This window comes from Mustela nigripes, chromosome 1 (genome assembly GCF_022355385.1).
Source record: "Mustela nigripes isolate SB6536 chromosome 1, MUSNIG.SB6536, whole genome shotgun sequence".
NCBI lineage: Eukaryota > Metazoa > Chordata > Mammalia > Carnivora > Mustelidae > Mustela > Mustela nigripes.
Genome location: NC_081557.1, coordinates 108164829 through 108180793, shown reverse-complemented (window position 1 = coordinate 108180793; position 15965 = coordinate 108164829). Strand labels below are relative to the sequence as shown.

At 51.9% G+C, this 15965-nt stretch overlaps 2 protein-coding genes across 5 annotated transcripts in view; one reads left to right on the top strand and one right to left on the bottom strand.

The window, feature by feature from the left end:
• The window catches only part of BIN3 (bridging integrator 3), a 42315-nt gene extending 41088 nt beyond the window's left edge, over positions 1-1227 (top strand). For both annotated transcript variants that reach the window (XM_059371637.1, XM_059371648.1), the window contains one exon: positions 334-1227. In XM_059371637.1, the coding sequence (XP_059227620.1) occupies positions 334-480 (147 nt within the window). In that variant the 3' untranslated portion in view covers positions 481-1227. The remainder of the gene's footprint in view (positions 1-333) is intronic.
• A 252-nt stretch (positions 1228-1479) lies between these two features.
• Positions 1480-15917, bottom strand: CCAR2 (cell cycle and apoptosis regulator 2). 3 transcript variants are annotated; one of them, XM_059371629.1, is made up of 21 exons: positions 15768-15917; positions 14804-14898; positions 14437-14528; positions 13939-14030; positions 13626-13740; positions 13336-13465; positions 13057-13153; positions 9356-9475; positions 7230-7452; positions 7035-7148; positions 6336-6499; positions 5710-5881; positions 5392-5622; positions 5061-5282; positions 4152-4296; positions 3938-4017; positions 3368-3514; positions 3106-3217; positions 2814-3005; positions 2450-2655; positions 1480-2288 (listed from the first exon to the last, which is right to left on the bottom strand). In XM_059371629.1, exons 2-21 carry the CDS (start codon positions 14859-14861, stop codon positions 2244-2246), a joined length of 2757 nt encoding a protein of 918 aa, XP_059227612.1. In that variant the 5' UTR covers positions 14862-14898; positions 15768-15917; the 3' UTR covers positions 1480-2243. The 3 variants fall into 3 exon arrangements, with proteins under 3 accessions (XP_059227612.1, XP_059227593.1, XP_059227603.1); XM_059371610.1 differs by having other exon boundaries at positions 3938-4020; positions 15768-15916; XM_059371620.1 differs by lacking the exon at positions 15768-15917 and adding an exon at positions 15044-15446 and having other exon boundaries at positions 3938-4020.
• Between the last annotated feature and the right edge of the window lie 48 nt (positions 15918-15965).

Sequence of the window (15965 nt, the reverse complement as noted above, 5' to 3'; positions counted from 1 at the left end):
ACCTCACCAAGGACCCGCTGCTTCCCACCTCCTTTGACTTACTACCATCCTGGCTGCAGCAGTGGGTGTTCCCGAGGGGCTGGGGGCGACAGCTTCAGTCTCCCTGCTGGCCACACAGTTTCAGGAGACAGGCTGAGGGCAGGGGCAGTGATGGAGGGAGAAGTGGAAACCAGCCCCCTTCACTCAGCGTGGGTGCTCTGCTTGAGGGAACAGCAGCGTGCCAGCCTCTAGGATGTTCTCTGGCCCCTCCTGTCCTGCTGTGCCTAGTAGGGTGCAAGGCCATGGGTCCTGGTACGCCAGGAGCCCAGCACCTGCCAACCTCGTCGTCCGCAGGTTGGGTACTACTCTGAAATGCAGAAGATCTTCGGAGACTTGACCCAGCAGCTTGACCAGCCCGGCAACCCTGATGAGCAGCGGGAGAGGGAAAACGAAGCCAGACTGAGCGAGCTCAGAGCCCTCTCCATTGTGGCTGATGACTGAGTCCCTGCCACTCTTTTGAAGACACCTGGGACACAAGTCAACCTGTATGGTTTTTGCCCTTGTCAAGCTTAGGCTCAGGCGTCAGCCAGCAGAAGACCCTCCCGAGAGACATACAGGGACTCCACTCTACCTCACTGACCCTCTGCAGTGAGCCTGGCACCAGGAGCCCCAAGCAGGCTGCCAGCCCCCCCACCCATAGCAAGAGCCCAGACGGTAAGCAGGGCAGAGAAAGCCCGGGGGCCTTCTGATTTCCAAAAGAACCGTCCAGAGGGCATCCTGGCTTAGGGCCTGAGCCAGCTTCCAGCCTTCAAAGGCACAGGCTCTGTCTGTTCACCTGAGGTCTTAGCCTTGCTTGCATGGGCGTGATCACATCTACCTCCAAAGATCCATCCTGGGGAGTCCACCTGCCCTCACTGCCTTTCCGCTTCAGACTCCTTTTTTCTGAAGAGGCCCAAGACACTGCCATGGGGAACAGAAGAGCTGCGGTTCCCCCAGCCCGGACAGACCCCTCACTCCAGCCTCCCAGCACCACAAAAACTGGTTTAGCCCGCCTCTGTCCAAGTGCAGAGAAGAGCCCCAAGCCTTGTAGATTCCTTAGGAAACACAACTCAGCTTGTGTCATTCAGCTACCAACCGCACAAATGTCACACCCTCACAGGTCTGAGTCAGAATAGTGGGTTTGTCTCCCCGAAATACTTGTAATTTTATTTTTTCAAATGAAGTTTTCAATAAAATCGCCAGCTGTTACTGTGCTGTGACTGAGAGCCACCCTGGGTGTCAGACTTGTGCTGCCCCGTTGAGCACCCCTGCCGCATTGCCTCTCTCCACCAGCAGGCGGCGGGGCCCAAGAGCACGGGGCGGAGGGGCGGGGCAGCCGGGGGGGGGGGGCAGCCCTTCCCACTGCCCCGCCCCACCATCTGGAAGGAGGGCTGGGAGAAAGGGGGCAGCACAGGACCACCTAGAAGAGGAAAAAGGGAAGAGCTATGGAGGACACGTGGCTTGTTTTTGACTTTGGTTTATTTAAAAAACAAAAAGCCAAAGAAAAAAAAAAAAAGACCAACTTTATATACAAAGTCAAACTGAAACCACGGATTATGGAAAGACTTATGGGGGAACAGGGAAAAAGGCTGGGCCAGAGCCAATACCACATTCTGAACATGGGGAGGTGCTGGTTTCTTCTGGCAAGTCTGGGGTGGCTGGAACACAGGGCTCTCTGGCAGACACAGCCCAACACCAAGAGTTCACTAGCACGGACTCCATTCCTGCGACAGCCAAGGGGAGACCCTTCCCCCAAGAACCTGCTCCTGCACCTAGCAGGACCTGTGCCATCCAGAGGGAGGGCTCAGCCCCGACCAGATTCCATGGCTGTTTCTTCAGTTTATTGGCATCAGACCTTAATGACATATCTGAAAAGCCTTTCCCTCCCCTGTCTTATTCTAAACTGGAAGAGGACAGGAGAAAGCACAAGACTAAAGGGCCCCAGGAGAAATCCCAAGGTGGAGGGCAAAATGACATTCGAGGGGTGCAGAAGGTGTTGGATTTAGTTGTTAAGTGGAACCGGGGTTCCCCACGCATCCGTCGCACATAGCACAGACCCCACCCTGATGGCCTGAGCTCCTCTATGGAGGCTGAGCACAGGGGTCAGCCACCCCTGCCTATGGCTCCCAGGTCCTGCTCCAGCTTCTTTCTGGAACCAAAAGGGCTCTAATGTCAGCAGGCTCCATCGCCGACCTCCCGGGAGGGCAGCTCCTGCGCCAGGCCCCTCAGTTGCTAGGTGCTGGCTCCTCCTTCTCTACCCAGCTGTCCGCCTGGAATGAGAGAGGACTCGAGGAGGAAGGGCCCAAGGGGAGGCCCACCGACACTCCGCACTGAGACCAGGCTGCAGCAGCAACGCACCCGGGTGGGACACCATGGCCGGCTGCCTCCCAACAGGGCGCCCAGCCATCCAGCTCTCCCGAGGGAGGCTCACCTTCTCAACCATCCGCTGCATCTCCAGCTGCAGCGGGGTCAGGCGCCTCCGGAACTCCTGGAGCAGTCGCTGCAGCTGGTTCTTCTGGCGCTCAGCCGTCCGGGCTGTCTCCTCAGCCTCGGCCAGCCGGCCCCGGAGCTCCTGCATTTCTGCCGCCAGTGTCTTGTTCGTGACCTCCGTGGCCGAAAACCGGTTATGGCTCTCCTCTGGTGGGGGGAAATGGCAGACAGACTGCTGCTAAGTTAAGCACCACAGCCCAGGGCAAGAGGCCTGAAGTGTGAGCAGCGGGACCCCTCCTGGTCTCCAGACACACGCATCTGCGAATCCCCTCTGGGCTGAGTCCCTGTGGCCGTAGGCCACTCACCCAGCTTCAGTTCCAGTGTGTGAATCTTGTTCTCCAGATAGAGCCGTCCGCTGTCCTGCTGCTCTGCACGCTGCAGCAGGTTCCCCACATTGATCAGGCTGCCGTTGTGGGACACCAGGCCTTTGTGTTCCGTGGGGGTGGCACCCGCCGCCTTCATGCTTTTCCCCGAAGGAGGCAGCAGGTCCAAGTTTCCTAGAAGGGGCCACGAGAAGAGTGAAGGCTCGGCTCTGCAGAAGAGAGAGCAGCCGGCCCCGCCCCTCCACCCTGGAAGGCACAGGGCAGCAGGACGCACCCAAGAGCACCTCCTCGGGCAGCCCGCCGTCTGGACCCTCCTGCCGGCTGTACTGAAGGCTCCGGTACTGGCAGACGTTCTGGGTCACCACCCTGCTGACCAGCTGTTTGGCCTAGAGAACACCCACAGCCAAGATAGCCCCTGACAAGAGCGCAGGAGCCCGTGGCCCGACGGCACCCCGAGCCCCCCGCAGCAGGCCAGAACGCGCTCGGCTGTCAGGGGAGGCTGGCTCAGAGGAACTTGGGGGATGGGGGGGCGGTACCTGCTCTGCACTGAGCCGGAGCCCAAGGGTGAGCAGGATCCTCTCCAAGTCTCGCCGGTGCAAGTAGCCACACCAGTTGGCATCAAAGAAGACAAAAGCAAGAAGACAGTCCAAAGGGAGCACAGCAGAGGGGTCCAGCTCCTTGGGCTGCAAAAGAGACAAGGACGAAAAAGATTTTCAGACTGACCTCAAAATGGTGAAATCGCCCAGGACGTAGCCCTCCGAAAAACGAGCGGACACGATCACAAACGGGTGCCCCTTCCATCTGGAGACAGGACCACCAGTATGACCTCCATGCAACCTCTGCCGCACCAGGGGTTGTCCCATGGAGGAGTGGCTTGGGCACCGACATCGGGTACCTCACTCAGAGGCACCCGGGCGGAGACAAGGAGGTGTCCTGGATCCCATGGGAGCCCTGCTCCATGAGCCAAGAACCACATTTTGTCTTTTGTCAGTCAGAGGGTGCCAGAAGTTCTATGGTAAAGTCTCCGTCTCCCAGGACTGAGTCCCAGGCCTTGCTTAGCTTCACTGTATGTCAGTGGGGCAGGGGGATCAGGAAAGAGGTCTCACCATGTCCTGAAGAGAAGAGAACTCCATCTCTGATTGGTTTGAGGCAACCGACCGGACCTCCGAATCCTCCAGCTTGGCTCCTGCTACAGGAAGCCTGAGGTAAGCGTGGAGCAGGGGGGGCCCCCCACCCTCACCCTCGGGCCCAGACGCACAGCTGGGACAGGCGAGCACCAGCTGCAAAGCCGGGCGGCCGCTCCGCAAGGCAGGCACATACCGAACTCCTCTTCGCCATCATCCCTCAGGAGGAGCAGCTCTGGGTCGAGGGCCATCTCACAGAGGTCCTCGGATGCCTCACCCCGGGGTTTCTCTTCTTCCTCTCCCCCAGAAGATGGAGGTTTGGGCAAAAGCCCATCTTCCTTCTGGAAGCAAAGCAAGAGATGAGAACAGTTACCTGGAACTGCTAACAAGGATAAGAGCTGACATCTGCCCACCGACCGTGTCCAGAAGGGTTCTGTCTACACGGTCTCGTTTACAGCATTCTGTGACAAGAGATTCAGAGTGAACTAAGGCAATTCCCAGGAACCTGGGATTCTCTGTAGGACTCAATCTCAGTCCTGTCAGAAATTAAATTTACTCGACAGGATTTAGGCAAGAGATAGACCCATCTGCTTTTGTAAAGCGTTAAGAAAATGCAGTGTTCTATGGGATGGCTGGGTGGCTCAGTTGTTAAGTGTCTGCCTTCGGTTCAGGTCATGATCCCAGGGTTCCGGGACTGAGTCCTGCATTTGGGCTCCCTGCTCAGGAGGAAGCAGGAAACCTGCTTCTCCTCCTGCCTGCCGCTCCCCGTCCTTGTGCTCTCTCTCTCTCTGACAAATAAAACCTTTAAAAAGAAAATGCAGCGTTCCACTTAACCATCGAGTAGCCAAAACACCTGTCCTCACGGCACAATTAGTGGAGGCTTCGGTGCCACCGTGGCCTGCCAGCCTCGCTTCCAGCCCCACTGTCCTTCTAGTGGGGCACACCTCTAGCCACACACCGGCTCCTAGCCAAGTGGCCATGCAGTGGTGGGACAAGGTGCATGCAGGCAGTGAGAGGAAACCCACGGGGCCCCCGGCAGCACCCGCATCCACACGGCACTCCCACGTGCAGCCCCAGTTCTCGCGCGGGCAGCAGAGGTACTCACCGGGGGGGCGTCTGACTCGGCAGCCGTGCCCTCACTCTGTACCTCATCCTTGGCCTCCTTGGCAGCCTCTTCCTTGACTGTTTCTTCTTCCTTGGCCGCCTCCTCCTTCTCAGGTTCAGGCGGGGCCACCACCTTTTCAGGAAGGCTCAGCAGCATCTTATAAATCCTATACCCAAAATCCCTCTGCAGCATCTCCAGAAACAGCTCAGCCAACACCATCACCTTAGGGAAGAGGCAGCACAAGTCCGTGAGCATCAGGAAGAAGGTAATGTTCCAAGCCCTGCCATCTCATATGCCCTCCCACACAGCCTCCCCAGACTCCTACACCTACTTCAAAGGAGATCCTTTCTTTTGGCCTCCGGTCCTCCACAATACTATGTAGGGACAGGTTGACACAGCCAGGGCGTGCCATGACGGCAGGTTCTAGAGGAGGTGGGGGCGCCTCTGGGAGATCGGTGTCCACTTCCTGCTGCGCGGTGGCCTCTGGATTCTCTGCGTTCTGTTTAGAGGTGTCGGCTACTGGCTCTGATATGTCAGCTATCTGCTCCAGAGGCTCTGTGTCCTGTGACAAAAGCCGAGAGCTGTGACCGCCTGGGTCCGGAGGTCAGGGCACCTACTCTGCCCACTGGTCCGCAGGGCTCAGCCTTACCCCAGACACCTCTTGGGTTGGGGCAGCTGCCTCTGCAGCTTTCTGCTGGCACAGGGCCTCCCACTCTTCCAAAGTAGGCATGATGGTCCAGACGTCAGGCAGGTACACCACCACAGTCTGGAGCCGCCTCGGGGGACCCGGCTGCAGGTACTGAAACTCCGCAAAGCGCCACCTGCTCGCAGCGAAAGGAAAAAGGAAGTACTGACCCACAACCTTCGCAAGCAGTTGCTTCAGTTTCCATCAACATTTACTGAGCACATACTGCACGCGCAGCTTTGAAAATATGAACGCAAGAGACCAAGTCCTCAGAAAATGGTTCATCAAATGGGCCGCAGTGAGTACGCAGACAGTGCCTATCCAGGGTGCTCCTAGCACGAAGGACCACTAAACGTGGCTGAGGGATCGCATGGGATGAGCTTTAGAGGGTTCGCTGACCCTTGACACCCACACACATTCCTACTCGTGCTCATGATTGGGATAACCATCTGCAAGTGCTGGAGAGAGGGATGAGGTAGGACCGGAGAAGAGAAGAGCACTCACAGGTCAGAAAGGCACAGGAACTCGGCCTCCTAAAGTCTCGCCTATACAACAGACCACACACAGACAAGCCTGGGGCAGCCACTCACCACTTCGTGCAGGCGCTCAAGTCAATGCCAGTCTGGGCTTGCGCACAGCGGATGGCCGTGCGGACTAGCACCTGCGGGTCGCCCTTGGGGTCGAGGCCATCCAGAGAGGGAGACCACTCACCCCCAACCAGCACTGCTTCTTCTTCTTTCCGGCTCAGCAAAAACTGCAAAAATGGATGCAAGATTAAAAAACAAAAACCCATGGGGTGCCTGGGTGGCTCAATTGGTTAAGCAACTGCCTTCAGCTCAGGTCATGATCCTGGAGTCCCAGGATCAAGTCCCACATCGGGCTCCCTACTCAGCAGGAAGTCTGCTTCTCCCTCTAACCCTCTCCCCTCTTGTGCTCGCTTGCTCTCTCATTCTCTCAAATAAATAAAATCTTTAAAAAACAAAACAAAACAACGGATCTCTCCCCATGAGGCAGCTACCACCCCTGGGGAATGAAAGCAGCAGGATGTGGTGAGGAGTGGGGTGGGAGGCAGGGGAGGCTGGATCTCTCTACCCATGCACCAGCCATGTAACTTTTTCTGACAAGAACATCCTGAGCCATGCTGTCCTTCTGATGAAATAGCAATATTCCGGCTCAGGGCTCCCTGTTTCTGTGAGCTCGTGAATAGGAGCCAAGCTGCTACAAATCTGACAGGGCCTGACCATCCACCACCCACGACGGCCTCCTGCCTCAGGGATGCTAGCTCTCACCTTAATCTGCTTTAGAGGGTGTTCTGGTGTCTCCCTCGGCTCAGCCAGGTCATCCACAAAGAGCATGCAACAACGATAGAACTCCTCCAGTCCCGGGGACGAGAGCAGCAGTACCTGTGCATGGGCGGTGTGAGGGACACACTTGAGAGCTTTCTCCTCCCGCCATGGGACAAGACAGGAGGCCAGTCTACTCACCTTAGAACTATAAGTGGGGTCACTGTCTGCAGGGATGGGTTCAGCACCAGCATCTGGAGCTGGCTCCTTCTCAGAAGATACCTGGATGCGGCTTGGAGGATGGAGGGAAAAGGGCTGGCTCAGAGGGAAGGCTGACAGCCAGCTCAGACACACAGCCAGGAGATCAGAGGGAACCAGGAGGCTGCGGTAGCGGCGCTGGAGCTCTAAGAAGTCACAGTTGGGGCTGGAGGAGGAAAGCAAGGGTATCCAGGCTGAGCAAAGACTAAATTATTTTAAAAAATAGAACTATGAAAGACTTGGGGGGAAAAGGGCAAATTATTTTCTAATCTGGGAAGGAAGACATCTCTGAAAAGAAAAAAGATGGATGAGATTTGACCACTAAAATGTTTCAGCCCCTAATGGCAAAGTCAAGTCGAACTGGGAAAGAAAAAAACAGAAAAGCATTTGCAATATATGACAGCCTAAGGCTTACTGTTTTGATCGAAGAGGAGCCCACAAATTACTGACATGTTCACAAGAAGGTTCCCAAGTCAGAGAAAACTGGGAAAATAGACATCTACAGGTACCAGAAAAAGGAGACTTAAAAGCCTGCGAACGTATGCTCAGTCTCACTTTTAATTAAATAAATACAAATCGGACTATCACTTTTCACCTAAGGGACTGACAAGAATCGAAAAGTTGGGTAATATAACACTGCCAGTGGGGAAATGAGCACTTCAGGCCCCATGGGCGAGAAGGGACACCGACGCAGCCTCTTTGAGAGAACTGGCAGTGGGTGTCCAAGTTTAAAATCAGACCCTTGGAGCCACCCACTCCATCTCTAGGAACTGACCTCAGTACACTACTAGCACTTGTCCACACAGACGTCTGCAGAAGGATGTTTATGAGAGCAAAACTCAGGATGACTGAAACATGGGAAAAGAGAACCAGGGACATCAACAGTCTATCCATGTAGTGGAATATTGCACAGGTGCCGAAAAGGATGAGGTCCCTCTAACCAGCGTTAGCATGGAATAAATTCTAAGACACACTGAGCGAAAAAGCAAAATACCACAACAGTGTATACAAGAGGCTTCCGTAGATATTCCACACAACAGCTGTGTGTGTGGCTAACCGGCAGCAGTCACATGCTGGCTGACGGGAGGAGGCCCTACATGCACCCCTCTCCGTGCTGTGGGGATCATGCTATCCTGCAAGGAGACATACCTCGGGAGGCAAGCAGGTCAGGGTGGGACACAGGAGAGGCCCTGCCCGGCCCCGCAGAAAGGAACCTGTGATGCCAGCAAGGACAGTGACAGCCCTCGTTCCTTTCCACCTCGAGGAAGAGGTGCCGAGAGGCTGCCCCTCACCTCAGCTTGGGCTTAAGTGAACTTTGCTGCCAGGGCAGTGGCGAGAGCCCCGCCTCCGCACTGCTGGATGGCATCCAGAATCACTCCGTCAGCCTCTTAGTCAATCAGTTCCTAAGTGCACTAGGTAAGCCTGTGGGCCAGAGTCCTTGCACACACTAGAGAGCTCAAGAAATCATTCTGGGGTCCCCTGGAAAATCATTCTGGGCACTCCCAAGGTGCCTATGATCTATACTTTCTACCTGAATTAGAAATGGTATTAGGTACCCGGATTTTAATGTGCACCTTAGTAACAGCCTGGCATCATTATTTCTGCTGATCAAATCAAAGAAGTTCTATCAGGGCACCCATGTCACTGGCACTATGCTGGTCTCAAAATCTGAGATTTAGAAATTTAAAAACTGGGGCACCTGGGTGGCTCAGTGGGTTAAAGCCTCTGCCTTCAGCTCAGGTCATGATCCCAGGGTCCTGGGATCGAGCCCCACATCGGGCTCTCTGCTTGGCGGGGAGCCTGCTTCCTCCTCTCTCTCTCTCTCTCTGCCTGCCTCTCTGCCTACTTATGATCTCTGTCTGTCAAATAAATAAATAAAATCTTAAAAAAAAAGAAATTAAAAAACTGTCCCATTAAGAAACAAACAAAAAGGTCCTAGGCAGGTGACCCTGCACACACACTTCTACTCTTGCACATACTGTACCTCATTTCCACAAGAAACTGTTACCAACTGCAAACCTCACACACACACACCCATCCCCCACCCCAACCCCTGCCGCACCACTCACCTGTCCACAGTATAGGGAGTGAGATGGACCCGGTAAGGAGGCAGGTCATGCCTTGGTTTCTTAGCACCCCAAGGCTCTCCACCAGCCCGCTGTTTGCGTTTCTTGGAGTCATAGTCGTCGCTGGAGGTTGGTCCATCACCAGAAGGAAGAAACCACACTGTTACATTTAAATTTAATACAAAGTGGCCTAAAAGAACTGCAAACAATCTGAATCCCCAACATCAGAGAAATGGATGAAGAAACCACTGCTAGCAGCCACATAACACATTGTTATAAAGTTATTAAAATAGAGATTTAAATCCTTTTAACAGAAAACCACCCACGGTGAGCAAAAAGACATACAGGGTAGTATGGATACAGTAATGCCTCAACCTTGTTAAAAAAAAGTTTCAAAAGACTAAAAAGAAATAAAGTGGGGCCCCTGGCTGGCTCAGTCGGTGAAGCATGTGACTCGATCTCTAGGTTGTGAGTTCAAGCCCCACATTGGGTGCAGATAACACTTACAAAAAAAATAAAAAGAGAAAAGAAATCTTAAAAAAAAAAAGAATTAATGATAGATGCCTCTGACTAGTAAGGCTTATGAATAATTTTCTTTTTTGTGTTTTTCTGAACTTTAAAATTTATAGCTAACATGTAATTTTTTTAAATGAGAAAAGATTTTAGTTGATAATTTTAACATGAAACACATATATGGTACCATGCAAAGGATTCTATAAAGGAAGTTTTATTAAGAGACAGCTCTCGTAACAAACCCTTGGCAATACACATTAAAGTCATAAAAACACTCAAACCCTTTGATCCAGTAATTCCACTCTTGAAAATATTATCCCAAGAAAGTTAATTCAAAAGAAAAACATTATAAATAGTTGAAAATTCCAAGCCAAGAGTAAAAAAACCACATTCATATCCAATAATACCTAAACTTTTATAGTAAACAAATACAATAATCATTCAGCCATTAAAACAATCACAAGGATTACACTGCAATATGGAAAAAAATGTTTAATCACAATGCATAAAAATAATCTGGACTCTAAAGTTAAAACTTAAAAAAAATCAAAATTAAATTTTAAAAAGTATATATAAAAAGACCACAAAAAAACACAGACCAAAAAAAAGTAGAAGTAATTTCTCTTTTCAAAATTATTTTCTAAAGGTCTTTAAGAATGGTTACCTTTAAAGGGAAAGGAGTGACACATTTTCATAGTATTTTAACATTACATAATAGCATGTACTACTTTATATGTTCTATAATAATTTACTTATGATAGTATCACCACGTTATGAGCTCAAGATGTAAAAACAGAAAAGAAAAACCTTTAGACCATTATAAAATGCCAGACTGTTAAAGGAAAACCCCTAGGTCTCACAAGAGAAATAAAACCACTTGTGAGTTCTTCCCGCCCAGGTACGGCACTGACCACAGTCTAGTCTGCTCTTCCCTTCAGACCCACCTGCCTCGCTTCCCTTGTCATTCCAGCCCTGGGCATCTAAGCTCATTACATTTAACAGAGAGTTTTTCAACTTTTCTCTATCTGCCTGGCCCATTTCCCAGTTTATGAGCATCTCCATCCAAAAGCTGCCTTCCACTCTCGCCTTTCCGGGGTGTCGGCACTTCCAGGCTTCTAACAGTCATTCGGACAGCTCTCTTCAGCTCGCTCACGACTGGAGCAAACTCTTCAGTAAATGCTGTCCTCCGCTAGTGACAGTGGATGTCCCACTGAATCCTGGAATTCAATGGCCAGTTTTCTCTCCTTATTGTGAATCGTCAGGAACACATTAGAAAGCAGTTACCAGTGGGAGACAGCTCAGGAGCCTCAGCAGGATACTGAGATGGCATCCCACTGGATACACCTGTCCAAAGACCTCAGTAGTTCAGTATTGACAGTCCAACGGGGACATTGTTATCTCCGTCCCAAAACCTGAAATTTAAAATAAAACTTGGCTTCCAGCCAAAACGCTCAAATAGCTTGACTCCTTTGTAAATTGCTGTTCTCCCAGAGTGACCTAACTCCTACTGCCCCCTTTCCTACTTTGCAGATTCTCTGTCCTGACTGCCAGTGGTACCTCCCTGCCAGCGGTAATGTCTTTCTCTAGAAGCCATGACACTGAAGCATGATGGCGAAAGTCATGTAACACAGGCCTTGCACTGGGCTTGGTATGTTCAGGACAATCAAATGCACATGACTGTACAGAAAGACTGAATATGAACCTAGAGCAGAAAGTCAATAGCAACCATTGATTTCCTCCCAGGCTACCCTATCCCTCAGGGCACTTGCTGCGATTGGGTGATGAGGCCCTTAATAAACTCACAGGATGTGAGAGGTGGAAAGTCCTTGAAAGATGAAGACCAGGAAGATGTACAGGACAAGGGGTGTAGGTGTTTGCAAAATATACCAGTGACTTGAGGACAGACACAGTGTTTCAAGTAGTGGAGGCAGGGTGGGAAACAATCCTAGATTGCAGGACCATCCTCCTAGTTAGCATTCATAATGACCTAGCCCAAGGGAACAAACACTAGCTTCAGCAGACTAGCTGCGTCTCTTGTAGAAACTTTTTCTCGGTGTTCCTCCATGCCCTTTTAAGAGTTCACACTGGATTGCTTTCTCAGCCCTTATCATGTAATAATCTACTGGCATCTGGAGAAAGGGGATTTTTTCCTTATCAGCACAGTTCTTACTTCAAAAAACAACTTGAATGTGAGAGGATTTTCTGGAGTGATGGAAAATGTTGTAGAGCTTAATTGGGGTGCGGGTTATGTGGAATTTCCCATGTCAAAATTGTCCAGTTGAGATTTGTGCATTTCAATCTATATAATATTTGCAATAAAATTTTTAATCTTAAAAAAGAAAACAAAAACAAAAAACCAGCAAGTAAACGGCAGGGAGTAGATGGAGGTAGATATGAAAAAGAATGGAAGATGTTGATACTTATTGAAGCTGGGGGGTGAATATATGAGAGTTCATCATCCTTTTCTATTTGCTTTGCTTATATTTGCAATTTTCCCTAGTAAAAAATTAAAATGAGGACCGACAGAAGAACTAAAACAGGTCTTAAGCAAACTAATCCAGAGCTTAACTCCTAGGGATATAAGCAAAACCTTTTCGGGACAGAGTTAAGGCGAGAGAAGGAACACGTGAGCTGGAGAGAACAGGCAGCCTGCTCCCAGCAGTCCCCAGAGCTCACAGGTGACACAGGATGGCCTAGAACACCCCGAAAGTCCCAAATCCACCATGTCAGCTACATATGGGCCATGAAGCTACCAATATGTTCTAGGCACAGGCCTGGACTTCTGGGCAGACTGCAACCTATGGATTCTCACGCTACACTGGTATATAGTGTGTATAAAAAACATCTTATACTAGAAATTAATACATACACTATAAAGTTACATTTTTTTGGACAATTACTATTTCTGGATAGTTTTGATTTTTGGCATCTCCATCTTAAGGACTAGAAATAAAAGGGAAAATTATAAAATTCAATATGGTATTTTGCAAGATGAACTACATCAAATTCCTTCTTGCTGAATAGGTTTATAAAGTTCTAATATTTGCATATATATCTCAATGCATCAGCCTATTTCAGAGGAAAGAGCCCAGGATCTAGTTGCAGAAAGAGAATGTTAGTGTAACAGGTGGCAAAGAGACACTGCCCCTATAGACAAATAAAATATCTTCCCTGTTTGATCGTTCTCTTACCTTCGGCCTTGATCCAATCGTCCGTGAGGGCCCCGAGCAGGAAATCTGTTCAGGTGGCTCAGATGAAGTGTGTGGGATGTTTGGAAGAGACTCAGAGCTACAGAGAAGAAATGGCTGGTGACTCAAAAACCTACATATCTGCCCAACTTCCCTGCCCCTTTCCTCCAGTGACAGCAGTACCCACTTCTATTCTGAGAGCAACAACTGGAGAGTTACAGCCCCATTCAACCAGAGTACCCCCATAAAGCCACATCCCAACATCACGCCACTGGTACGCACGCTTCTGAGGAAAGAGCGGGGGAATCCGGTGAGGCTGGAAGATCAGCTGGGGCTGAGCTCCCAGAATCCCTTGCTTCTGGCCCAGGGCTGCCACATGGAGAAGGGGAGGTGCGGGGGACTTCAGCAGGGGCTGCAGGACAGTAACCAGGAAATTCAGGGCATCCCATGGTTGATCTGCTCACCACCACGCAGCCGCACCCCTTGACAAAAGTAAGGTTCTTGCCCTGCTTTCAGGACACTGGGGCTTCTCTCCCACCCCTTTCCAATGCACATGCCAGAAAGACGCATACCTGGTTGGAGAGCGTTTGCACCTTGACAGCATTCCAGGGCACTGCCTGGCCTGGGTTGTATGCAGCCTTCACCAGCACCTTCTCACCCAGCTGGGGCAGCCGGCCCTTCACCACACTGCCAGCACACAAGCCAGGAGACCCAGTCAGGACAGAGACCCTGGCCAAGCCACCTTGACTGCCCCTAGGAAGCCCTGCCCATCAAGATTTCGCACACCTTGCATAAAAACAGCAAAGCAATGGCTTCAGAGGGGCCCCACCAGCACGTGACAGAATTGAATTCAACAAGCATTGAGGGGACTAAACTCAAGCCTACCTTAGCTGAAAAAAGACCTCTTCATCTACTACCCCGAAGTAGTCATGTAAGCTGGTAACAATGCCAGTGAAGACCCGCTGCTTCTCCCCACCCTGTAAGAGAATAACGCAGTTTGAAAGTAACAGAAAGCAGCTGTCCACACTCCATCGTTAGCATCTCATCTCCAGCCAAACCCCATCCAGCTTCAACAAAATATGGTATCGAGAGTCACATGAAGGAGACACACACGTATAACAATCATAATCTACTGCAAGGAGGAGGAAGAGATCAAACTGATTCTTAGGTCAGAAGCTTCTCCTAGGATTTCCAGCTCTTTAATTCCCTAAAGCCAGAACTTAGGACTCCCCAGTCAGAAAGGGGTCTAGCACGTGCATCCTGGCCCAGGCCAGGAGCACCAGGGAGGATGAACACGGGATGCAGGAATGAAAGCACCAGGCACCCAAGCATGCTGTGGTAGTCTCAGGTGCCGAAACTCACTAGAAAAAGTGCCCAACCTACCTGAAGGTGCCTGGCATTTTGGGACAGGTCTGTGGCCACAGGAGGAGTAAGCAAACCAGGAGGAGGACCCAAAAGAGATGTTGAAGCTGCGCCTATGTGGACAGAGAAGCAATCTCCAGGAGCTGCATCTACCATTTCCAACACTAGAGTCAGAGAGAAGGTATGGTGGACCCAAAGGGCAAAGTGACTCCAAGCAACTCCTCCACAGGGTCTCACTTGCCACCACGGTGCTCATCTCCTATTTTCCTATGAAACGCTGGCAGCAAACTGCACTTGACTAGGGAAACCCCAAGAGCCACATTTTAAAAGACGAACTCCAAAGCACGTAATACCCAGTATGCAGCCAAACAGGGATAAAGGTGATCACCTGAGAAGTTGCGTCCCCCTGGAAGCGGGTTGATCCGCTGGCGCTTAAACTGGGACATTGGGAATGTTGTCCTCTTTCAGAGTCTTAGAAAAAACCTTTAATTGGAAAAGAAAGAAGTTAACAGCTCAGAGAATTTTCCACGGACCCCCAAAAAGTAACAGAGGATCTTAATGAAGGTGAGAAGGAGGAATGAATGGAGAAGATGGAGGGAACATAAAGAGCAGGAAATGCAAAACTTACATTGTTCCAGTCTGCCCTCACAATAAATTAGTGGTGGGTGATACTGTCAAGCTATTTTAAAGAAAAGGAAACTGAAGCTCACAGAGACTGAGACTTGCCCAGGGTCACATCACCAATTAGTGACAAAACTGAGACTCGCACCCAGGTCGCCAACAACTTAGCGCTTAGCGCTCCTCTCACGATGCCACGCCACCCGCAGATGCTTGGGGAGACTGGGGGATCGGAAAGGGCCCCAGGGACATTCATTCATTCAAATACATCCGCCAAAATGCTCCACGCAAGGCCGCGAAATATGGAGGAGGCTGGTGCCGGAGAGGAGAAGGTGTGGGCCCTCTCCCCGGAAGCCCGGCCCGTTGTTCTCCGGACTGGCTGGTGGGAAGGGAGCCCCGTGGCCCGGCCGAACGCGAAGCCGGCAGCGCGCCCGCCCGCCCGCCCTCCTGCTCCGGTACTCCCTGGGCCTTCGCTCCCGCCTCAGCAGCCGCCGACACCGGGCCTCCCGGGCCGGGCCGCGGCGGGGCCACCGTGGGAGGACGAAGGCGCGCGGTTTCTCCTCCTCCCGCCCGCCCCCAGGGCCGAGGCCGTTGCCAGGGAGACGGGACTTGCAGTCCGGAGGGGGGCTCGGCCCCTTCCGCGCCCCGTGCATCTTTGCTGCCCGGCCCTCGCCGCCCCTCGGCCGGGGGAGGAGCGAAGGGGCAGAGGGGCGGCGGGGGGCCCCCCAACCCACCTGCGGGCCAGGGCCGCGACACCGGGGGGACAAAGACACCCGGAACCACCACAGCCGCTGCTGCCGCCACCACCGGAAGCGCCTCTCCGGAAGCGCGACCACTGGTCGGAAGCTGCCACTCTCCCGGATATGGTCCCTCCCTCCTCTCTACCGACTTCTCCCTTCCCCCACGCCGGCCTGCCATCCCGCTCCAACTGT